We start from the raw sequence: 24,057 nt of genomic DNA, 5'->3' as shown, positions 1-24,057 counted from the left end.
CCCCCCCCCCCCCCCCCCCTCAACCAATTGACGAAATATGATTTAATCGTATATCCCTGTGAGCGCACACGGTAATCTCAAGCAGGGGAGTTGACCTCCAATTTCCCACCTCCACAAAAGAGAAATGACATATTCACTCAAAAGCCACCCGAAATTCGCATCGCTCCTGATGACAATAGATGTATGCAATCGCTTCCCTCCCTCGCAGCTCGACGTCCTCGATCCCCAGCAACAGTTGGCTTAAGTCATTCAGAAGGCCGCGCGCGTTTCCAATGAAACCTAAGATCGTTTCCAAAGCCCAGTGCATCAAGTTACGGTGTCAATGAATTATTATGTCGAGATCTGCTATCAATGCGAAAGGGAGGTGGGTCAAAAAGGACTCGACGAATGCCAAATGCCGATGTCCAGTTTCGACATTCAAGAGCATGCCATTTTGAGGCAAGTGGGAGCGTTCATGAATATTCTAAGACAGGGAACCATGTTGTACATTCCCCTTCGTTGCACCACAGCGGGGATAGGATATCGTTACTCTTGCACCTAATTTTTTGCAAGTTCATCCATTAGCCCTCCATAAACCAGGTACAGGTCTCGACATGGGTCCCGCTATTTCCCCGCGATCTCGAAACCCTCCACAGAACCAAAACGAGAAGAGCGTCAACTCACCTCCGGCGGATTCCCTGCCCCGCGAACCATCTTTTCTATCATCATCGCTCGAACTTTCTCCTTGTTCTCTCCCATCCCTATTGCCATGTATTCCAACAGGGGCGGGTGTCCGATGTACGACGCATAGCTATCGCGGAGGATGTTGGACGTCCACTCGTACTTCGTGGTGTCTGCGTGGCCGGTGCCGACATAGCGAGCTTGCAGAGCCTCGAGATTTTGGAGAGTGCGCAGTTTATCGGCCATTGTGGTTTGTTTTTAGCTTCTGAAATAAGGTGGTGTTGCGGTGTTCAAAAGTTGCGTTGGCTGGACCGGACGTTGGCTTATTATATAATTTGTCACGTGACTATGGAACAACCCGCGAAGAAGTTTACTTCAACTACTGGTAGTAACTTGGATGATGTATTTGCGAAGACATTCCGTATTCATCAATGATCTCGATCATTATCTTGGCATCAAAAATCTTGTAAGATAAGTCGACCGTATTCTGATGGGCAACAACTCCTTGGAGAGTCGCATAGCAAGGCTTGTCCACTCGCATTTTGACGCCCTGCCGAAACGCAGTAAACCAACAATCCATCCTGATGGATCGAGGCAATGGGTACCCCTGAGCGGTATTGTACTTGCCATTGGTAAGCCGAGCACTTTTGAGTTATGAGTTGGGCCGTCCTATGGAAGGAAACCACATATGTTTGGCTCCGCTGGACTCTTACCCTTTCTGATGGCCTGCCTGAATCCCTCCCATGTTTGAGAAGCGAAGCCTCACATCTTGTGGTATATATATATGTATATTTGAGTTACTCGAAAATATCTAATGAGCATTTTTAATTCTTGAAATGGGTTGTCTTGCGATTTTTACTTGTGACCTATAGATTAGCGTTTATTTGGGGAAGGGGGGGGAGGGGGGGGGGTATTGAAATCATACATTGGCTAATTCTGCGGCAAAGGGGAGAATACACAGGATGAGATTTTAACTTGTGTAGCTATCGCGTATGTATGCCATGATCTACTGCGTGGGCTAATTCCACTGACTTTGGGAAACAGAACAGGGGCGAAATGCCTCTCATCTTCTCAAATGAAACAATGCCACGGCATGGTATTGCATGATAGCCACGCTGAAATCTTAGCGATTCGGGCTTTCAACCACTGGCTGCTTGAAGAATGCAAATCCCTGCTTCAACAGAGGGTAGGCTCTTCTAATTATGAATTTGACCGTGGGAGCATTGGAACCAACGAGGCCAGCGACAACTATGGCGCGGGGGCATATCCAGCCCACGAAGGGATGTCTGATAAGCAAGCATCGGTGTTCATAAATTGGAGACATCGGCCGGAAATGCAGGAAACGCAGGAAACGCCAGCTCCATACAACCTCTCTAGAACTTCAGATATCAATCACTTGGAGAAGACAAACTTTTCATGGCCGCCCTTCGAACTCCGTAAGGACCTAAAAATATATATGTACGGAACCTGTGCTCCTTGTGGCGATGCCAGCATGGAGCTTTGCATGGCCTCTCAAGAGGATCCGACACCATGGACGATGCCTCACCTGAAAGCCGATAACGACCTCGAAATCTCCAATAGCAATGATTGCGATACCAATGGAGCAAATAATACTTCACACCGCGCCACGAAGCTTCTAAACGGCCGCGCTCACTTCTCCATACTCGGTGCTGTGCGCCGCAAGCCTTCTCGTGCCGACGCGGAATCAACTCTGAGCAAATCTTGCTCAGACAAATTGGCAGTGAAGCAGGTGACATCGCTTCTGACATTTCCAGCGTGCCTACTCATTGCCCCGAGCCCAAATGCTTATTTGACAGCACTGCTGCTTCCGGAGGAGGAAATAAGTCGTGTGGCATGCGCGAGAGCTTTTGGAGGTGGTGAAACTGGGCGGCTTAGAGCATTAAATGGGCGGATATGGAGCGATGATGATGGAACGACTGCGTTTCTAGGTGGGCGGGTAAATTATGCACTCCACCCGTTTGATGTTCGTCCCGTCCCCACCGTTCAGTTCCAAGAGGAGTGGGCGTTTGGGAAGCCGAACCGAAACGATGGGAAGATGAAGAAGAAATGCAAATCGGGAAATATCTCTGCCGTTTGGACAGCTGCTCCATCATCTACATCGGCGAACGGGGGATGTGGGAAAGCAAAATCAACGACCAACCTAAATGAAACTCTGGTCAATGGCGTTAAACAAGGTTACCACATTTCTTCGCCCTCACCACGGAAAGCAAGCGCGCTGTCCCGCGCAAAGATGTGGAGTTTACTAAGGGATATTGCGCAACTTTTGCCCTCCACTGATGAGTATTGTGGGAATAATACGAGCACAATCCAGGAAGGTAAACTCGAGGAACATATGAGTACCGAGAGAGCGTTGGATAATACACAAGATAATGCGCTACTTGCGACATTAAAAGACTATGTGCTCATAGAGCAAAATTATTATCTGATGAAGAGGGGATGTGTCGAAGTGGGCCTCGGTCCCGTGAAGGTTAGAAAGGAGGCGATTTCGGATGTGAGGGAGGCGCTGGGAAACTGGGTTGAGAATCGGGGGGATGATAACTGGGGCTTGGAGGTTTTGAATGAACTCAAAGCCGGAATGGTTGTGGGAAGGGTGTAACATATTTACATCACATGCTGTAGAGAGAGGGCATGTGTCAAGAAAAATAATATTCAATATTGTGTCAAGTTATCAATACATTTAACTAACTAGAAGTTAGTGATTAGCTATTGATTTTAATAGGGTTTACTATAGATCAGTCAGAACTCCACACCTCTCGAGAGGGATGGATAATTACACCCGGTGCCTAATTAAACCTGGCCAAGAGCCCCATCAGAAAAACTAAATTAAATGATGCGAATGTATTTCCCAGCATATGCGCTGCCGATTAAATTTCCTTTTGAACGCAAAAAATCAAAGAAAGGAAAACGGTGGCATCTTCACATCATGCCAGTGGAACATTAATTAATAAATCCCTGGTACAATCCTGCTCTTCACAATGGAAGTATATCTATCCCAATCCTTGCCGTACTTCCTTCTGCATTTTGCCTCGTCTCTTCTCTCCCGATGGAGGAGAAGAATGGTAAAGTACACCATAAAGAAGTACGTTACTGGAATACCCCAACCACGAACCTCAGGGGCCTCGACTGCGCGTTTTTCAATAGCTCCTGTAATTGGATCTGCATGCTCGACCATGAGATAACCGGCAACACCAGTGGGAAGGCAGTATGCCCAAGACATCACCCAATCGCCCAGATAGTTGATATGGCGAGCACAACCCCACCAGCCAGATATCAGCAGACGTGAGCCAGCTGCAGTTTCGATGTACTTAAGGTGCTTTACTCGAGGGTCATTAGGGTTCGTACGGAACCTGTTCTTCTGGTTGTTGGTGCTGCGGAAGACATAATATCCCACTGCCTGAACTCCCAATACCATTGCAATGCCCTGTGGGCCGATATGCAGAGGGTACACGGCAAGGTATCGTGTTTGTATTGAGAAAATGAATGGAACCCAGACAAGATCACCAAATGACAACATGAATCCGAAGCCGTCCATGATCACATCCATTGTGGTAAGTATAGCAGGCTCCATGTAGAAACTATCGATCGCGTAGAAAGCCTGGAAAAAGGTAACGAGTAGTATCGACATCGTAATCTGACCGGAGTTGACTTTGTATTGATGTGCGATGTTGGATAAATTCAAAATGATCCAGCCCAACATACCAGGTCGCATCTCACAGAAAACCTTGATATCGAATATTTTCGACGCTTCACTGACAAAGGGGATAGGAAGGGTGATTCGCGGATTGAGTTCACGGCCCATGAAGAAATCGTAAATTAGATTGCCACTGCTACCACCGGGTGCAAGTTCACGGTGTGTCGGGTTGGGCTGTCCCGGAGCTGGAACAGTGAAGCTTCGAAGGTAGACAAAAACTGACAGTGCCACGGAGATAACGAGGTTTGCGGTGATGACTTGAATATAGTTGTCCCAAAGAAAAGTCCACACTGGGAACTCTGCCCCGAATTTATAGCTCCCCACAGCGCATCCCCCCAGGACCAAAATAGTGGTAAGAAAGGCTATAAAAAAAAAATCTCTGTCAGACTGCTGTCAAGTCATCTCGGCCCGTTGAAAACATTACTCACTGTTGAATTTATACTTGTGTCTTCCTCCACCTGCTAGAACTACTCCGTCTACCTCTTGCCCCGGTAACACAATTTGGAGAACCAGCAGGAGAAGGTAGTAGCCCAGGACATAAAGGGTTACTTGGCCATCGTAAAGGCCCCTCAGACCATTTTCAGGCCATCCAACTTCTCGCTTTAAGGTATCAAGCACAAGAGTAGAAGGATGGAGGAGGGATGGTGCTGGACATCCGGAAATATCGTTGCAGATGAAGGGAAATATATAGATGAGAATCGGGAGAACGATGATTAGGATAAAAGTCCCTGGGCTAAAAACGGCAGGTAAGTAACAGCGAACAATTTACCAATTAGTACGTAGGGATGATGAAAGGAGACGTACGGCCCAAAGAACTCATATCCATGCTTCTGAAATGCCTCCGCAGGAGTAAGTGCGGCCTTCTTTTCAGCAACTTTTTTTTCCGCTTTTCCAGCCATGGCAGCGGATCGGAAAATATACGGAGACAGGGGAATTTAGATTATCTGGAAAGCATCTGGAAAGCATCAAACAGACACAAGGGAGATATTAAATATATTTTGTGTATCGCATTGCACTAGCTCGGTGAAAAAGGGGCAATGTCGATAGTCAATTGCCCAGCGCCGTGCCGGCGTGGTCGGAACCGCCTCCAAAAAATAAGGCCATCGCTGGTCGACGCGGCTCGGATCCATGGATCGCGGCTAATTGACGAAAAAGGATTAGCGCATCATTCTCCTTTCGGGTGAGTGGGGTCTTGGCGCGCGCCAATGCCACCTGCCAGTAACGTCCATGAGATCGACCTGACAGCCCAAAACCATCCACATACGCCGCGGGGAGTACAGTCCCCGCCATCACTCTTCGCTTGTTGTTTATCTACTGCCTAGTTCTAGTTGCTGCCCCTGGATTTTGCCCGATAAGCGGTGTTCCCTCCTTCCGGTGGAAGCCCCTCGTGGCTCTCTGCTTTTCCTACAGTCTCCTATCTCCCTGCTGCCCCTTGGCGCAGCTGATCAAGTCCGCGTCGAGACTCTTCCATCATGCGTCCCGCCAGGTCGACTTTCCTAATCGCAGCCGCCCCGTTACTCTTTCTATGCTCTTCTACCTCCGGAGCTGAACCTTTACGAAATGGACTAAAACCATGTACCATATTCTCACCAACGACGGGCGCCTATTTTGATCTTAATGCAATAGCGCTATCACCGCCAGTAATTAAAGATGGGAAGAAAGTTCACAATAAAGATAGGGAAGAGAGTTGGCATGCTAAAGGATACGATTATCCCGCAAATTTCACATTAAACATCTGCGCTCCTGTTATCGAAGATTTGAAGGATGTGGTTGGAGTGGACGAGTCCAAATGGGCAAACGTAAGCGCATACTATACATTAGATGGGAAAATGTATTCCATAGGGTACGTGGATTGGTAACAAACTAGGCATTTTGGATGGACGGGAGACATCTGCTAAAGGGTATATATTCCCACAGGCAACAATCATCAGAACTCGTTTTCCGCGGACGTAGCCTGGTCCTCAACTACACCGACGGTTCCCCTTGCCCAGCGCTGACATCATCGAAGGCCAGTGGATTCGGAACCACAGACCAAACTCCCAATAAGGACAAGGTATTGGGCCAAGGTGATGATAATGGCCATGATAAAGATAAAAATCAGGATGACAAGACCGATGATAGGGACAAACATGATGGAAAGAAGGGGGGAAATTCTTCTGATCACGAACCTGCTGATTCATCCCGCCGAAAATCTACTATCTTGTCCTTCCTATGCGATCGGGATCTGGTGTCCCCAGCGGCAAGTGTGACGTTTGTCGGAACTCTCGATTCGTGCACCTATTCCTTTCAGGTACGAAGCGCCGCTGCATGCGGCGGTTTTGCACGCACTGACGGTGGACTGGGTCCAGCTGGTGTCTTTGGTGTGATGTATGTTTATATATACCCCATGCGCTGGAAATGAAAACCCGTGTTGGAGTGGTAAAAGTATACTAACTCGGCTTTTTATTGTCATCCAGTGCATTGATAGCCATTGCTGTATATGTTCTTGGTGGATGCGCGTATCAACGAACGGTAATGCACCAACGTGGGTGGAGACAATGCCCGAATTACAGCATGTGGGCCAGTGCCGTTTCATTCCTACGGGTAAGTTCATTGTCTATACTATCGTCCACCGCATCACTATCCCGAGCCCGCACACGTGGCAGCGCCGCAACAACATATCCGCCACACGGCAAACGGAGAAACCTTTCATTGCCTGTTTCACGGCTTGATTGACTTTTGCTTCTTCCGCCTTGATTTTCCCCTATGTGAGAATGCGAGTGCAAATATCAATTAGGCTCAATTTTCATCGTTACATCGAGCTTTCTTTTCCTTGGGTGGCAATTCGCTTGCCCGAAAATCTCTGTTGTAGCTATTGCTTTCTTGACATCATTTATCAATCATCCTTGCTCCACCCTTCGGCCGGACTCCGTCGCGCAGACGGATGATCTCCGCTGTTGCAACCATCCTTACTCGCCCGTGCTCCTTTTGATTTTTCACCTACAATGCTTCGTGTGTATATAGCATCAATTTTATTGTGCATTCCCGGTCTCTTCTTTTGCGCCTACCATTGTTCCTACCAACACTCCACCCCGTTTTGTATTCATTTTTCTTTGCAATTTTTTTCTCCATCACCTGAACCTGAGCCTATCCTCGCATCAAATTCCCCCCGCTGCCGCCGCTAATCTCTTATCTGCACGGCGTTGAAAACAATTCAGAAAAGGACAACTAAAAAGGGATGAACAACAAAATACTAACCGAACAACCAACCAACTCTAGGACGTCTTCATAATACTCTTCGCCTCCTTGTGTCGTTGTTTCAGCTCTAGCAATTTCAAATCTCCAACGGGATACTCACCTTTCTCCAATTACAACCACAACTCCAACGACAGGAATGCAGGAGGGTTCGTTAGTGCCTTCAGTGGCCGCCGGGGTAGCGGTGGCGGCGCCGGTGGGAGGGGCAGGCGGATAGATGTGGATGAAGAGAATAGGTTGATTGATCAGTTGGATGAAGAGTGGGATGATTGATTGGTAGGTTTCCGACTTATATATATATATATGTGCGTGTGTGTGTGTGTGTGCGTGTTGTGTATATTTACGTGTCCATGTTATCTATTTCGTCCTTTTCATAGCTGGGTTTAAACAGGGAATTTGGGAAAAATTTGTCTAATTTCCCTTCTATGCAAATATATTTGGAAGATTTTCTTTTCTTGGCAATGGGCTTGTGATTGGGGGGGCGGCGAACAAACGTAAGAAAGGACGTTGCGCATTCGACTCCCATAAGATTGTATGCAATATATGTGCATATCGATAGATACAGAGTTATGAAAGACACAGCTGAAGAGTTTTTTTTTAACTGCTATTCTACTACATCATGCCCATGAATTTGTGGATCAATCTCGTCATAGTAAAACAAAATGATGTAAATTAGTCGGTTCAGCCAAAGACCACCCGATGCAAAACCGCGCCTCGCACCAGAGAAAACTACTATTTTTTTTTTTTTGAAATAGCGAGAGTATATGTACAGTTACATGTACCTACACGAAACCATCATCAATATATATATAGAAAGTTAAGCCAAACCCACCAAAAGACCAAAAAAAAAGGAGGGAAAAAAAAAAAAAAAGAATTGGCAATAATGTATCTATGCAACATTTGCTTTGGTTCGCCACTACTAACGATACCCCTGGAAAAATCCGCCAAGTCAATTTTTTTTCACAACCCCTTGCTTGGTTGGTAATCCACATCCAGCACTGTAAATTTTGCGAATGGTGGTCGTTAGTTTAAATGTGATAGATACTGTACACAAGCAGACGTGAGAGGCACACACAGAGAGACGATTGGAGGAGATTGCTTCGCTGACAGAAAGAATCTCACACGCTGTCTTAAGGCGCTGGTGAGCTTGCAATATGTATGTACGCACATGCAAAGTGCAAAGCAAATATCTGAATAACGTCCTAAACTTGGGAAATTTGAAAAGTCCGGACGAATATATGCACGGAAAGAGAAACGAGCGTAGAAGAAGTTTTCCAAAGAGAAGTTGTCACATGTTACGAGAAAAAAAAAGAGGATGTACCGTACCTCATACTTAGGATTTTCCCTCAGCTAAACACCCCGCTGTCAACCTGGTCTAGTCCTGGCGGGGGGGAGGGGAGGGAATATAAGGGAAAAGAACGGGAAAAGGAACTTCCCAGTTTCCAATTTCTATTATTTCCCTGTTTCAGACGCCAAGGCCATATGCACCCATCATCACATTGGACAATGGGTATGGACCTGGATTATTAGCCAACGCTTGTATTCCAAGTGCCCGTGGCCCAGTTGTATCCACGTTTGTAACTGGATTGGCATTCATGTCTAATAGACCTCGGCCAACGGGGTTCAGATTGAAGGGCAAAAACCAGGCACCGGGCTGTGCGAATTCACCTGACCAGGTGGCAGGCGCGCCTGACATGTCAAATTGAGAGTTCCATACTGTGGGGGAGAGATTTGGTCCTTGTTGCGTCGACACATTTGGGGTTGGGCTCATTCTTGCTGGAGGGTTTACGGGTATTGGATTGGGCATTTGAGGGGATGTCGACGTGGTTGAAGTTGGATCATGGCCCGTATGTGCATCATACACAAATTGGCGATCGAGTTGCGGTAATTGGTCAGGGTTCATGGGGAAGTAGGTTGATTGAGAGAAATTGGGAGCTTGGGCTGGAGGAAGCATGGCATGGGTATTAAGGTTGAAATCTGGGGGACGTGTCGGGTTTATGGGCACATCCACGATGGCATGTTGTAGTACCTGCTGCAATTGGCGTTGAGGCTGTGGTTGCTGTTGTGGAGGTGACTGTGGAGGCGGTTGTGATGGCGGTTGTGATGACGATTGTGGTTGCTGTTGAGGTGACGAATATTGATTATTAGAGTTTATAGAGTTTAAAGCTGGTTGCCGTGGTTCAGTACTTGAGCCTGTCCGTCTCCTTGGTTCCTTGCGAGGGTTATCAGAATGTGACGGCGGTGAAAGACTTGCAAAGAAGTCTTCCGCGCTTTGAAGGCCATAGTTTTGCGCCATCGCCGCATCAAGAGGCCGAGATGGCGGATCCGTGTAATGACGTCGTGAAAGGCCATACGGGTACTTGTCGAACCAGTCCCCATACTGAAATAGTGGAGCATCCTCTTCCTCCGAGGAACTGACCTGCACACCTTTGATGGAAGCATCCGCAAACAGGCGGTATCGATCCTTGGTGCTCTGCACCATATAGTGGAACATTCCCCAGTACCGCTTCATTTTGTTTAGGTATCCGTAGCTGTGGCGAAGGTTTTCTTTCGACGTTGCTTCAAGTCTAGGATTCTTCGAAAATAACCCCCAGATGTGTACGGTGCTGGCTGCATAGGCAGAATAACCAGCGAAGGGAACTGTCAGATTATAGCCTGGCGCCTGATTAACCAACATAGAAATGTGGTTTGCGGCTTCAACAGCCGCACGACCAGCATCGCTAAGAAATGTTCGAGGAATATCCTTTGGGGGCTTTGCCCCTGGCGAGAGGGGGATGGCAAATCGATTTAAAAAGAGAATATTTTGGTGAATAACTATATGTAGGAAGAGGAATTGATTTGCGATCTTTGTCGCCGCGTGGTTGCGCAGGTTCTCCAGACTGAAGGCTAAAGAATTAGGAAGCGAGGCTGAGAAGTCTTCTAGTTGCTTCTTCAATTGTGAGTAGCCTGACTTTGGAGACCAGAGAGGATGAGGATCCCTGTTCCTGCCACCAAGGTTAAGGTAATCTACGGCCCTCCCCCAAAGCATCAACGCCCGAATTGTATATGCAGACACACCCATATTTTCCTTCGGATTAGATAGTTGGCCCACGCCCTCGGGAAGTGGGTTAAGGACCTTACCTTCCAGATCCTCTGTGGGCCCTGGAATTTCCATTTGGAAATATGACTCTTTGATAGGGAGCTGTAGGCGTAGGAACTTCTCGTTGCCAATAGGTGGCCTCTGGCTGCCAGAGGAATTATACCGATCCATCAGTACACACGCCCACATCGTCCGCCGTCGGATCTCACGATCTGTAAAACTAAATTCGGACGCACTATTGCCCCGAGGATCATCGTCAAGTTCTCGATGGAGCTGAAGAGCGTAAGCCATTCTAAAGGCTTGACCTCCAAACGACCAACTCCGTCCTCCATGACAGGCGCCAAATTCATGGAGCCCCAAGATGATAAATACAGTGAGCATCGTAATGCTCGGCTCGTCATGTCTGCTGAGCGCAATAGCTGCGGCCGGATTTGCCCAGTTTTCTCCCCGTAAAAATGCCGGCTCAGTACTGACGAGCGGGTGTGTTGAGAAGCGAGCAGAAACGGCGCAGATGGCCAGCATCAGAACAGGCGGAACAGTTCCAGATTTCAATTTGCGCATAAAACTTGGTTTATGTAGCAGGAGATAGGACTGTCCGTACACACAATCGAAGAAGACTTCCGCGAGATGTTCTTGGAGCTCAGTTGAGGGAAGAAACTCCGCGCCCTCGTTCAAAAGCTTATTGTCATCTTCAATCCGGGGCTGCCATGAAGTAGGGTTACCTTTGTTGGGTTGTCTCCACTGATTAAGCTCAGCACGGAAAGCCTCATCTGCAGGTCTCTTTCTGTGGGCTGGCCTTGATCCACGAGAGATCTGGCCTGGAGCAGGAGGCTTGACGACCGATCTTCCAATTGCGGCCATATCTCGGGTGCCATTTTTGGGTATGATCTTGATCACTCTTTCCTCCATCTTCTTCAACCGTCTATCCAGCATCGCCATGTAATCCGTGCGGGGTGCGGCTTTTCGCGTCGTGACTTTATATACGCAAGGGGTTCTAGAACGGTAACAGTGTCTGCAGGCAGGTTTCTCTCCTGAACAGCGAATTTTCTTTCTTCGACAGGCGATGCAAGCAAGTGGGAGTCTTTTGCGCTCCTTGCCCGCCTTAGTTTTTAGTTCGCTCCATGGACGAGGGTTCTCTGTGTCTCCATGTCCCCTGGCTGATACGGAGCTTTCACCAGAATCCCTAAAGTCGCCAGTGTTCGTAGCAGTCTTGTTTTGTCGCGCCATATCTTCCTGCACTCCTTGCGCGACCTGGTCTCTAGAGCTGCTGGAGCTCTCGGAACACACTCCGTCCTCCATGTCGGTGCTAAGATCGTGCGTATAATTTAGGTGGGTGGGAATAGATAAGACCAGGGAAGTTGGCCGTGGAAGCAAATGCACTGCGCACGGGTTATTGGGCTAGCTTGACACTCAGATGGTGCCGCATTGCTCAGATCGGAGAGTGAGTCCGAGCGGGCCACATCGAAAACGAGGAAATAGGGCGAAGATGGCTGCACAAGCAGTTCGAATAGGAACTATCGTAGTTAGGAAGAAAACCAGGGCCAGATTCCGAAGTGACGACAAGGAAAGTAGGGCGAGAAAAAGAATGTGGAGTCCACGAGATTCAGAGGCAGCGGAAGTCCGTCGAGATGGCCATCGGAAGCCAGCCGAGGAGGAAGTCTGGGGTTTGGGCGATGCGGCTTGGAGACCGGTGTCTTGGCCCGAGTTCGGGCAAGTTGGCGGCTTGGCAGTCCCCAGCGCCAGTCTCCGTAGCTCACCGAACCCTGGAATCCGCATCACACGACGAGGGAAGGGAGAAGGGGAAAGAAGGGGAAAGGAAAAGAATGGGAAAGGTAATGCCATCCACGGCCAGAATGTCAGCTGGGCCGTATCCTGGCTGGCTTCGGAAGTATATATATATATATATATATATAGGCGTAAAACTCCTTGTGCTCGCCGCCATCTAATTTCCTTTTTTACTTCGTTGACGTTTCGTTTTCAACTTCTTTCCTTCTTTTCCTTCCGTGTTCCATAGCGCGCCTTTGAAAAGGTTGGAGCTTGTTCCAAACTGGAACAAAATCACCACAAAGTGTGATCCGTTGGAATGTATGTGTAGTACATTACCACCGCATTCAATTTGATATATGGGATTTTCCGAGTCGAAATACTAAAAAAGGTTACGCTTGGGTTTTGACCCAGCTTCGGAGAATCATAATTTAGATATTCGTCCATTATAATGCAGAAAGGAAATTGGAGAATCATCAAGTCCATGCCATCAGTCAGATATTATCATCGGTCTATAGATATTTGAAATATGTCATCAGTTATGCCGTGCGCGCAAAGAATCAGTGACTGAAACTGATCTGCATATACCAAGAAAAATAATCATCAATGCACTTGTAGGATCCAAATAAAGAAAAGTAGAAAGAAAGTGAGAAGAAGAAAAGAAGAAAAAAGAAATCAAAAAATTAGAAATTCTCCCCTTCTAATTTAATGCAAAATGCAAGGGCAAGTTGCATCACAACAAAAAAAAAAGACAAAAACTCAAGTTTGCCCCCGCGCGGGATTGAACCGCGGACCTCATGATCTCATCAGTACAAGTCATGCGCTACTACGACTGAGCTACAAGGGCTTGTTACAGGTATTTACCATCCCACATTCGCATTATTTTCCAGCATTGGTGCTTAGTAAGCTGCCGGAATATTGTTACCCCGCGGAAGAATCGCCCCAAAGCGAGCAACTTATCTCAGCAAGCTCAGACCCTCTAACTACCTCCGGAGACAAAACAATACAAATTTCAAGGCACTTTTCCGGACACGGACTGTATAGAAAGCGGTCAATGTCGCGGTGTGATGGTGCTCGAGTCGAAGTGCGTACTAGTATGTGACATGTGAACAAGGGCTGAGGCATTGGTGCACTGAGCAGGTGCCAAATAGCTTGCACCTTCTGGAACCCAAACCACGTTTTTTTGCCCACAGTTGGCGTATTGACCCGAACAAGGATTGCTGATGGTACTGTCAAGACATCGAGCTACCCTTTAGTTAGCGAGGATCTGCATGGACCAGAATGCACACTGGGCACTGGGCAGCCGTTCGATAGATAACTAAAGGTGATATCACTTAGCTCCACAGGTGATCTGCCATCGCAATGTTATTCTCATTAAATATATATTATCCCATCTTCAAAATCTAATAACCAGCCAATTCAATGACTTCTACATATATTTAATAGAGAATATGATCTCAGAAGCCCCAGCCCCAAAAGCTGATATTGAAAAGTCCAATATTAAGACCAGGTCCCGCTGCCTATCCAGGGGAGGTTCCCAGGACCCCGCGAGGACAGAGCTATATAAGGTTATTACAATATGGTGTCATCTCGGAAGGGATTTAGATAGAAGAGTCAGATATTGAGGCAGTAGAATGTAGGGGTGAGATTAAATGATTCACTGGTCCCTAGAAGGTTAAACATGATGTCATAGGTAGATTGAATCTGATATGATGCTGATGACATCACCTTGGATCTGTGATGCTATGTCTTAGCGCAATTATCTTATCTGATCTAACATCAGTTGTGTGCTTTGATCTAGTTCTGATATCTTAGTATAGATTTCTTATAACTACCCTCTCTGAAAGAGCTGCTGTCTCAGTGAGCTCAGAAATTATAGAGTATCCTTTGTGCTGGTTAGCAGGGCATTCAGACTATTGAGCCCTTCACCATTGGCCTGTGTTGTGGCAACACTGATTTCTGCTTTGGGGATGATCACCAACACCACATCATCATCATCTTCAGCTCATCCCAGCTGAGCAATATAGCTTACATGTTTTCAGATCCAGTTAGCATCCCAAAGTATATGCATGGACTACTAGCGATCAATGGCTCATCTTATTGCGGAATTGGGAAATATAGACCAATAAGAGTAAAACGTTTTTCTTTTCTGTGAAGTATTATCCTTGCTTCTCAATGCATTCCTCAAGCAGCACAGGGTGGCCAATACTAGCGATCCTGACATCCCATATTTCCTTCAAAACCGCTTTTACCAGCTCATATTGATGCTGACGTGCTGGTGTGTTGCAGAATGCAAAGAGTAGAGTAAAATAATAAATACTGGAAGCTTCATCTCCATCACCGGTAAAAATAATAGAACGTTCCAAGTGTGATAAGATAACACTATGGCCACTAGGTTATCCATAGCAAAAAGCCAACGTAACCATTTGTTAAATGGTTGCGCTCATAGTGGGGAAACCACACAAGTACAAAATTCTTCGGTTTACCCGACGGGCTCCCGGATTAATTTCCTGTTGAATGAAAGAGAAACTGATCACTCGATGCTACAGAGTGAGAATTAGCCACTAAATCCTTGAACTTGTGAGAATATATCAGGTTAACAAACCGAAACAAACAAATGAATTTGCCTTGAAAACTTAATTGTCGTGGGCAGAGTTTCATTGCGTGAACTCGATCTGAAAGTCGTTCCGATTGAATTGGAGCAGAAGCCCGGGACCGCTGAGTTTTATTAGAACGGAGTTTCTTTAATTCAAAAGTCCCAGTTAGCTTACCTGAAACCATAGGACAATATCCCCTCTCGACATGTCCTCCAGCTTCCAGATGCCCTTATATCCGATCAACTCTTCACTACCGGAGAGGCTTGCAGTATTTTTCTGGAAGAAGAATCTACAATAATTTTGTCTATGGAAAAGCTTGCACAGTGATGTTTTTTCGAAATCGACAAAAGTAAATCTTGTCGTTTCGCTATGGTCGATGATCGAAGATACCCAAAGACAAATAAGCAGAATTTATGGAAAGTGCAACACCCGATGTCGTTCACTGTTTCTTCGTTTTCGTTTGCTCCTGATATTCGGTGTCTTCTCCGTTATCGTATGGGATGGATTCGTTCGGGTTCGGAACTATTTTTATTCAGTTAGTGATAGCTCAAAAACGCAGAAAAGCCATCTAAAAGCGCACCATAATACCCTTCCTTGCGCAAATTTGCGACCAACTGATCGCTACTGAGGTTTTCGACTTCGCTCATCATTTTCTTGACCCATATAGAGCGTGCTTCACGCTCCTTTTCTTCGTCGCGTGTACGCGGAGGATCGGCTGTTACCGACGTGTTTCTTTGTTGAGATGCCATTGTTAAAATACATAAGCACAGCACTGGCCAGTCGAATTGCCTAGTAGGGCACGGATCGATCACGATTGTTGAGTAATGATAATCGCCTTTGAAGCTCTGGGATGAGGGAAACGACGTGAGTAAGGACAAGGCGATCAGAAAGATGGTGAGTCAAGCCAGAGATAAAATGATGAATGCGGAGAGAACGCTTGTATAAACTTTGATTTAAAGTGACGGAGTAGGAATTATCTGAAAGCTATTTAAAATCTGCTGCTGCCTATTACGAACTAGCGCACCGCACTTGCCTGCCTTAACTGTCTACTTATTTTTTTATTTATTTTATTTTGAACCTTCCAATTCTTCGCTCCGACTACGCGCCTAAAATATTTTCGCCCACGAGCAAGGAAGATTTAAGAACCTCAATTTATTTCACTGAAACAGCTATGCATCCATCCAAGAACCTTTTCTCTAGGGGAAAAATAGTAGTGCTAAAATTTTTCGTATTGCAAAAATTTATTACGATAAAACATTAAGGAATTAGGCGCGAATAATCGCTGGTTAACGATATAAAAATTAGACAGTGCTAAACAAGAATTTGGTATCGTACTGTAAGTCAGGGGGAATCGGAATCGGAAGCTCGAACCCAGGTCTACCCTTGAGATGTCTCTGACGCTCATATTCGGGAAATATCAATAAAAAAGAAAAAAAGAAAAAAAAAGCAGGGGGGACATTATGTCAATAGTTATTAGATACCAGAGGTGCGGAAAGTAGTAGCTTCCGCGATGAGCTTCCCACATACACGGTTTTCGGGTAGTCGCTAATCACCCAATTCTGTGTCACAGGGTCCCAGTTTGACAAGTCACGTCGGGTCAGTATTGACGTCCAGATCTTCGCTTCGCCGGCTGCAAGAGTGAAGCGGTCGAAATTTCGGAGAACGACTTTGGCATCGTTGGGGCCACCCAAGGATACGTACTAGATATTTGAGCTTTATGTTAGGCATTTTCTTTCTCTCTTTTATTTTCATTTTAAATAAAAATAAAACATGTGGATGTGGATCTAAGTCCTTACCAATTGTGGCACTTCATCTCCAGTAACACTACCTGTGTTAGTAATAGTCGCCGTCACACGATATAATACTTCATAAAGACCAGGATTTCCACCGGGTCCCCCACCAGCAGGAAGAAGTTCTTGTGGAGAGCCATCGGTTGCGCCAGGAGGGATATAATCTTCTTTCTGTAGTCCGTAATGAGAGTCCATGGAGGCTTTTGCGGGATCAGTGACGTTGAGCCAAGGATATATATAATATGTAACACGGTCCATTCCCTCAGGGAAGAGATATGAGCTCAGGTTGCGATCAGATTCACCAAGTATCGGAGCTGGCTCCGTTTTGCCCCGGGTGGGCATGTAGGGTTCAGAGCGTACGACTTCAACATTCAAGTCGGAATATGAAAATGAAGTGTAGCTAAGCCCAAAACCAAATTCGTAGATGGGTTTTATGTCCGCCTTGTCAAATGCTCTGTAATCTGTAAAAATGCCTTCGGTGAAATCTACTTGAGGTGCGCCGTTTCCTTCATTTGGCTCCTTCAAAATGGATGCGCCGTAATCCTCAGCGGTTCTACCCCACGTGAAGGGGGTTCTGCCACCTGGGTTGACTTTTCCATATAGAACATCAGCAATCGAGTTACCGCTCTCTTGGCCAGGCAAACCAGCCCACAAGATTGCAGTAATGTTTGGGTGTTCATTCCACTCGCCAACCAAGACGGGTCCAGTACTATGTATCACGACAACGGTATTGTTGCAATATGATGCCACGGTTTGGATCAATTCATCACCTCCTTTCCAAAGGGTTAGATTCTTACGATCTCCTTCATTCCCATCAATGGAAATGAATCCTTCTCCAGAATCGGCATTAACAAAAACTAGCGAAACTGTAGCTTGAGATGCCGCTGACTTGATCTGATCCGATGCCCAGTTATCAAAAATCGGGAACACAGAACCTTCTCCCTGAGATAAGATCTCGTTCTGGATTGCTTCAGCTGGTGTCACCAGATATGGGAAATCGGCGGTACCGCTACCCCACCCCATCGCCAATGTGCCGTTATCACAACGTCGATCAGGGCAGCCGTTCGGGCCCCAAAGGTTTGGCCCAGCATCTTCCCCAATGACCGCAACATTTTTCTCCAAACCGGTCAGAGGGAGGCTCACGGTATGTTTAAGAAGCACGACGCTAGCTGCCCCAACTTGTCGGATGATACTGGCATGCTTGGCTCGAACATTAATTCTCTCATTGACTTTACCGTAACCTTCTTTAACGAGAGCATGCGTATAGCCGTATTCATCTCGAGTCCAGGAATTGAAATTGACGGGTACTTTAGCCGCTTCCCGGCCAACTTTGAAATAAGCCGCCATAATTCGAACAGCCATATCATCCACTCGCCATTCCGGGATAGTTCCATTAGCGACTGCAATTGTCAAGTTGGGTCCCCAGTAAGATCGGCCTGTCCCAAACACAGTATCGCCCGGCATTGACATATCTAGGCCAGCCAGCGCAGAGCCAACTCCGCTATGGTGAGCCTGCCAGTCGCTCATAATAAACCCCTGGAATCCAAGTTCAGCCTTGAGTAGTTTGTTCTGTGTATAGCTGTTTCCGCAGCCGTAGCTGTTATTAATTTGATTGTATGAACACATAACGGACCCAACTCCGGCTCGAACTGCATCCGCAAATGGCCTAATAGCAGTCAGCTAGTGTATATAAAAGGCACAGAAGCAACACCCACCAGAGATAGAGCTCATGCATGGTTACATCGTCAATATTGGAACTTGAACTCTCTGAGATATCGAAACCATACCCTTGAGCCTCAGGGCCCTGGCGGAATCGCTCTTGCTCGTTGCCTATGAAATGCTTGACACAAGCAATGACGCCGGCACTTTGAATTCCCTTGATGGTCTCCGCAACAAGGAGCCCGGAATTGACAGGATCAGGGCTGAAACCTTCCCAATTCCGCCCTCCATCTGGCGACCTGCCCAACGGTCCAACCACAGGACCCAATACAACGTCGACACCTTTATCTCGGTGCTCCTCGCCCATTGCTTTGCCGCGAAGGTAAGCAAGCTCTTTACTAAATGTTGCGCCGACATTAACCCCGGCGGGGAAAGCAGAAACATAATCGGCTGGCTAGAGTTAGAAAATATATCTGCATGAGGGCGTCATCTGGGTTGCTCACCAAATCGAATTCCAAGAGGGCCATCTTGCATGCAAAGCGAATGCAAGCCCATGCGAGGAATTGACCCGACTTGGCCCACGCATTTTTCTTGCATCCATCTGATACCCCAAATTAGCACTAGCACATCTAGCAACGGCATCTATAGCCCTTTATATCCACATAGCGCAACCCGTATATCAAGGCAGATATAATTAGTATAGAACAAGAGAGAGCGTACCCGACGCCCGTTGTTAAATTGACCTTCTCGACCAGGGTCAATTGAGAAACAAAATCCCGTGCTCTTTCGACGGCATCTTCCCAGCCTCCCTGTCCAGATGCCCACGGAGATGGATAATATGGAGGTGACTGCGTGAGGTGTTCCTAGTTTTTTACCATCAAGTCAATTACTTCATCTTCCCCTCATTTTTGGCAGTCCGCCTGGTCTATTCTTCCCTCTTGATAATCTCATCAAGTATAAACCGTTGAATAACAGGGGCAAACTTACTGCTGCAACGGCCAGGCTAGCAAAGGCAATCGGCAAAAGATCAAGTACGCCACCCCGCATAGTGATATTATGTAATATGCAAATGAGAACTAGTTAGTTAGTTGACTAGCTGCTAGTACTAGTTATATCATCTCATGTAGTGTAATTCATTCCATAGGAACAAGAAACAGGAAAAGAGAGGAGTAAAAATAGAGAGAAGGCGGAGGTGGAATTCTTTTTTATGACAGAAAACCTCCAGACTCGCGCCGTTGCTGCTGCGATCATCCCAGTATGGAAGGTTGCGTGCTGATCGACACCCAAAATAGTGAGACATCTCGGAAGCACTAAATTATATTGGGTTTATAGTTTAGATTGTTGGAAATCTACTTTGCAATAGGCTTCCGGCATGATGAGGATGCGTAAAATTTGAGTTCTAGATGCTAGAAAAGGCATCTATTCACCTTCCAGAAAAATCAATAGGCGTCATTGTAAACCTATCTATTCACTAGTTAGCGTGAGAGCACACTTTCAAAATGCTTCTCCGGGCATGTACTGTCCGAAGGGGAGAAAATTGTTTTGAACAGTATTTCAGCAAGTTTCCAGCAATGTGCCACCTGCGTTGGCTTGAAGTAACCTTCCTTCCAGACCCAGTCCAAGTTAAGGACGGGCATATCTGGGATAGATATCTCCATCGGCCATCGGAGGTTGGGACTGGTCGAGGCTCCAGAGTCAAAATGATTAAAAGCCAAAAACCGAGAACGGTGAGATCGTTAAGTTAATGAGTTTAACTTAAAACAACCTAGGATTTTCCCGAAAGTTTCCCGAAGTGCAGCCTCTGCTGAAATACTACAGCATACTGTACAAGATCTGGTATACGTATTAGATCCTGGTCACAGAGCAGTTACCAGGGTTTTGAATTGGCCAGACGCCGTCAGTAACTTTCCCCCGCATGATCTCCGGCCCAAATCGCATTCCAGATTATTTCAGAAGCGATTTAACATGGAGCTACCGTACGGTTGCCTGTCTTGACATGATTAGGGGGCCCTTGTCCCATTAGTGCCATATTCTCCACACAGCGCTCTTCCCTTAGACGAATGAGGAATCATATCGCCGGCGGAGGTCTCCGGAATTCAACGCATTTCCATAAAAAGAGAGGTTAAATGAGCCGAAGAGATGGCCTTACGAATAAACGGATTCCTGTCAGCTGAAATGTCAAGTGGGAGGCAACAGCGCAAATATCCGCTGTCAATGCAGCTAGGGATTTGATTTTTCTCAATAATAGCCAGGGTATGCATCTGTCGACAGCCTGAATTACGATACATCTTTGTGATCAATGTATATCTCACTCAGACGTTCTTACCATGAACAAGAGGGGGGATTTTCTTGCTACACCCTCCTTCTATTGATCTCGGAGATCAAGGTAAGCAGTTTTAGCAGAATAGGACCTTGGATCCATTCGGCTCCAGGGCTAGCCTCCACTTCCCACTGTAGAACGTTTTATTTCCAACATCGTTCCAGTGGATAGCAGCGAGGGTTATTTTAGCGACGACTAAATAAGGAGATGGCTAATAGAAAGTGATCTTTACCACAAAACAGATTATCTAACCGCCAATTTAGGCAAAATTATGGTTGCGTTTGAAATTGTCGTGGTTGTTATTCCCTAGCAGTGTCAGCCGGGCGCTTTATTCTTGCCCCTTCGACTGTCCATCTCCATCAGCGTGCTTTTCGCGGGAAAGAAGCTGGTCTGCTTTTTTCATGGCGTAGCGTATTTCTGAGCGCTGCAAATGGGTCTTCGTAAACTCTTCCATAAGGGTCCAAATAATATACTCGAGGTTTACCATGACCTCTTGTAGAATTTTTTGTCACCTCCCATGTCGTTTGAACCATAACAGTAAAATTCACCCTTCACTCCGGTTTCTTCTTTACAGGACGATTTTCCACCTTTCCTTCTATCCAATTTTCTATTTACTGGGTGGTTGGCTTCACACAGAAAGGAGACCTCTCGTCAATTCCACTTTGTTTTCGCCCCTGTAGTGTTCATTAATATATCGCCTTTCATCATTACTTGCCCATTAGCTGGAAGAGAGCGTTGAAGTCTAAGAGACGTAGGAAAGCTCAACAAAATACAAGTTCAAAGAAAATCTACAAGAGCTGTGGAGTTCAAAATATTTGGCAGATCCATTGGCCTTTCACGGTCAATGTCTCCGCTACCATCGTGATAAAACAAAAAAAGAAAAGAAAAAAAAGTGGGGGGCAGGATGCAAAGCTTCCCGGAAGGGTGTCAAGAAATAAGTCATTATGAGGCCCATTGTTCGTGTATATGCCTTTTATCCACACCATCATGGATGATGAGCCGACAAATAGCATATGGAGTCTACAGATAACCAACAATCTGTAGAACCGAGTTCAAGTTGAGAATGTGTGAACGTATGTCAACGATTTGATGTTCCCAAATGATACCATCGTGAGGAGAAAGCAATCTCAATTCGTTGGGGCAAAATAACAGAAATTTGCTTTCTTATGGGTGCAATATTGTGGCGTTCAAGTATTTATATAGTAATAAAACTCGCCCAGGACCTTCATGCGGTTCAATTGAGGGAATAAAGCATCAATATATATATAAAAGGAACTTTAAAGCGTGGTATCGAGTATCAATGAGCGTACTCCAGTTAACGTTGGCAAGCTCTCACGTTCGATGTCAGAGCCATATTCTTCAGCAACAATGTCATGATGAGGAGAGAATGGAGTCGGGTGTTTTGCAAGCTTGAGTACAAAGCAGCAAGCTTGGTGCTGGAATAAAATGTGTAGCGATTTAGATTGGGGTTCACTGAATTAGGCAGCTTAGGCTTGCACGTAGCCTGTAGGCTGTTAGAGCGTAGAGACATGGTCCTAGATGAGGAACTGGCCATTGTTCGCATGGCATTGGCAAGCTCGAATTGAGAAAGAATTTAGGGTTAGGGCTAGGGTTATGTGCCCATGTACTAAGCGCGATAGCCGATCACATGACCTATGCTCATGATGTAACACCACAGATCGGGGCAGTGGAGAACGAATGGGAAGCGCCCAGCCTCGCACTTTACCCCAAGCGGCGTCGCTCACGGAATGCTTTGAACACCCTTGTCCATCGCTTCTCACCCAATTCTCTCGTTCACCTGTATTTCATCATTAGTCAACGGTCGCCATGGTGTCCACGCGCCATCATCCAAAGGACTTTCCCTCGTCAACTTCAGTCAGCCCGTCCAAGTCAGAAAAGGATCAGCGCAGGTCTGTTGGTACTGGGAAATGGCGACATACTCCATCCGCAATTGTGACACTCTGGTTGTCTATATCTGTTCCACTTGTTCTCTGGGATGCTGGCTATATTCTGCTTCGACCACATAGCATGCCTGGCGGGCGCCTGCACTACATTTGGAGTCCGTATGCGCTCTATGGCGCCATCGACCATGTCTATGGCTGGCCTGCATGGAACGACCGAGACGGGTTCCCAAGTGCCCAGAGCCTCATGAACCTAGTTGAAACTGCGTGCTACATTTTTTACCTATTTGTGCTGTTTCAATATGGGACATTCGACCATGGGGGCGGTCGTAAAAGCAAGACAGCGAAGAAGAGCTATTTCTTGGACTTGCGGAAATCAGTTAGCGGAAGGCTAGGAGCAATTGCGCTGCTGGTGGTTTTCAGTGCTAGTGTAATGACAACCAGTAAAACGATATTATATGGTGAGTTCTCTAGTGATCGCCCTGCTGTTGTACATTGTCACTAGCTAATAAATCTCCCCAACCTTTCAGCCCTTAATGAAGTCTGCTCTGGATTCGACCACATAGGGCATAACAGCTTCTGGACTTTGATCTTCCTATGGATAATCCCAAAGTAAGACTAATTACACCATCATGTCCTGCATCGGTTTTCGTTCATTGAGTTAACCAATTACACGTTATGGAATTAGTGGGCTTTGGATTGTGGCTCCTGGGTACGCCTCCTTTTATTTTGGCAGTGAAATCCTAGATGCCATAGCGCCTAGCGACGGTCTCTCCGACACCAACGAGGATTTGAAGTTAAAATAACCCTAATAATATCGACTCTGCTCCGCTTTCCCCGAATGGGGATCTAATACTGGCTCTCGCGTGCATCAAAAGTCTTAACTAATTCTTCCCCACACCCCACCCAACCATCCTGCTCATCGCTAGCTAATTGCACGTTGCCATTCTTTTGTCTCATCCGTTTGCAGCAATACAATAAGCCCGAGAATTTTCTTTGAACTGGAGTTCAAAAAATTGGTTTGTTCCCAAAATTTTTGCTGCTGGTATTTGAGCGTTATCGACGGAGTAATCAGAACGGAATAACAAACAAAGGTTATTTTCATACTGATACCAGGGTTGGATAGTTTTTGATACATGAAAATTTTGATATCATAACCTAGTATCTTAGCACTGGCATGAAAAATTGATACTTCCCCGTCCCTCACGCCAACACTTATGGCCATTATTTGGTGTTTTAGAGCTAACGGCATATATCAATTTTGATTTGAATGGTTCTTGTGATCATACGCTACTTCCCGTAACTCCTTAACTGATACATTTAAACAACAGGGCTTTGCTG

The 24,057-nt window shown here is 46.3% G+C and overlaps 10 protein-coding genes and 1 non-coding gene across 11 annotated transcripts; 5 read left to right on the top strand and 6 right to left on the bottom strand.

The window, feature by feature from the left end:
* Positions 1-525: 525 nt before the first annotated feature.
* HCBG_06950 (splicing factor 3B) lies at positions 526-906 on the bottom strand (the record flags this gene model as incomplete). Its single annotated transcript, XM_045433999.1, has 2 exons — positions 526-537; positions 664-906. 2 exons carry the CDS (start codon positions 904-906, stop codon positions 526-528), a joined length of 255 nt encoding a protein of 84 aa, XP_045285480.1.
* Positions 907-1,753: 847 nt separating this feature from the next.
* On the top strand, positions 1,754-3,351 carry HCBG_06949 (uncharacterized protein; the record flags this gene model as incomplete). Its single annotated transcript, XM_045433998.1, has 1 exon — positions 1,754-3,351. The coding sequence occupies one exon, from the start codon at positions 1,754-1,756 to the stop codon at positions 3,275-3,277; it is 1,524 nt and encodes a 507-aa protein (XP_045285479.1).
* Positions 3,352-3,622: 271 nt separating this feature from the next.
* On the bottom strand, positions 3,623-5,408 carry HCBG_06948 (c-14 sterol reductase; the record flags this gene model as incomplete). Its single annotated transcript, XM_045433997.1, has 3 exons — positions 3,623-4,734; positions 4,801-5,105; positions 5,177-5,408. The coding sequence occupies 3 exons, from the start codon at positions 5,269-5,271 to the stop codon at positions 3,623-3,625; spliced, it is 1,512 nt and encodes a 503-aa protein (XP_045285478.1).
* A 240-nt stretch (positions 5,409-5,648) lies between these two features.
* HCBG_06947 (uncharacterized protein) lies at positions 5,649-7,879 on the top strand (the record flags this gene model as incomplete). Its single annotated transcript, XM_045433996.1, has 5 exons — positions 5,649-6,215; positions 6,290-6,739; positions 6,829-6,955; positions 7,376-7,450; positions 7,631-7,879. 5 exons carry the CDS (start codon positions 5,845-5,847, stop codon positions 7,877-7,879), a joined length of 1,272 nt encoding a protein of 423 aa, XP_045285477.1.
* Positions 7,880-9,071: 1,192 nt separating this feature from the next.
* On the bottom strand, positions 9,072-11,984 carry HCBG_06946 (zinc finger transcription factor 1; the record flags this gene model as incomplete). The annotated part of the gene is made up of 1 exon (XM_045433995.1): positions 9,072-11,984. One exon carries the CDS (start codon positions 11,982-11,984, stop codon positions 9,072-9,074), a length of 2,913 nt encoding a protein of 970 aa, XP_045285476.1.
* Positions 11,985-12,171: 187 nt separating this feature from the next.
* On the top strand, positions 12,172-14,256 carry HCBG_06945 (uncharacterized protein; the record flags this gene model as incomplete). Its single annotated transcript, XM_045433994.1, has 5 exons — positions 12,172-12,573; positions 12,885-12,942; positions 13,172-13,543; positions 13,896-14,017; positions 14,251-14,256. 5 exons carry the CDS (start codon positions 12,172-12,174, stop codon positions 14,254-14,256), a joined length of 960 nt encoding a protein of 319 aa, XP_045285475.1.
* HCBG_11064 lies at positions 13,216-13,296 on the bottom strand. Its single transcript has one exon. It is a non-coding gene; the product is annotated as a tRNA-Thr (tRNA).
* Positions 14,257-14,322: 66 nt separating the features above from the next.
* Positions 14,323-15,795, bottom strand: HCBG_06944 (uncharacterized protein; the record flags this gene model as incomplete). The annotated part of the gene is made up of 5 exons (XM_045433993.1): positions 14,323-14,447; positions 15,065-15,191; positions 15,221-15,335; positions 15,490-15,568; positions 15,627-15,795. 5 exons carry the CDS (start codon positions 15,793-15,795, stop codon positions 14,323-14,325), a joined length of 615 nt encoding a protein of 204 aa, XP_045285474.1.
* A 552-nt stretch (positions 15,796-16,347) lies between these two features.
* Positions 16,348-19,542, bottom strand: HCBG_06943 (uncharacterized protein; the record flags this gene model as incomplete). The annotated part of the gene is made up of 7 exons (XM_045433992.1): positions 16,348-16,440; positions 16,528-16,746; positions 16,843-18,415; positions 18,552-18,945; positions 18,999-19,096; positions 19,216-19,358; positions 19,483-19,542. The coding sequence occupies 7 exons, from the start codon at positions 19,540-19,542 to the stop codon at positions 16,348-16,350; spliced, it is 2,580 nt and encodes an 859-aa protein (XP_045285473.1).
* Positions 19,543-20,066: 524 nt separating this feature from the next.
* Positions 20,067-20,490, top strand: HCBG_06942 (uncharacterized protein; the record flags this gene model as incomplete). Its single annotated transcript, XM_045433991.1, has 2 exons — positions 20,067-20,230; positions 20,265-20,490. The coding sequence occupies 2 exons, from the start codon at positions 20,067-20,069 to the stop codon at positions 20,488-20,490; spliced, it is 390 nt and encodes a 129-aa protein (XP_045285472.1).
* A 2,078-nt stretch (positions 20,491-22,568) lies between these two features.
* On the top strand, positions 22,569-23,998 carry HCBG_06941 (uncharacterized protein; the record flags this gene model as incomplete). Its single annotated transcript, XM_045433990.1, has 3 exons — positions 22,569-23,177; positions 23,247-23,328; positions 23,405-23,998. The coding sequence occupies 3 exons, from the start codon at positions 22,643-22,645 to the stop codon at positions 23,520-23,522; spliced, it is 735 nt and encodes a 244-aa protein (XP_045285471.1).
* Positions 23,999-24,057: the final 59 nt, after the last annotated feature.

Source organism: Histoplasma capsulatum, assembly GCF_000150115.1.
Source record: "Histoplasma capsulatum G186AR genomic scaffold supercont2.10, whole genome shotgun sequence".
Classification (NCBI taxonomy): Eukaryota; Fungi; Ascomycota; class Eurotiomycetes; order Onygenales; family Ajellomycetaceae; genus Histoplasma; species Histoplasma capsulatum.
This window is presented reverse-complemented; position numbering and strand designations above follow the sequence as displayed.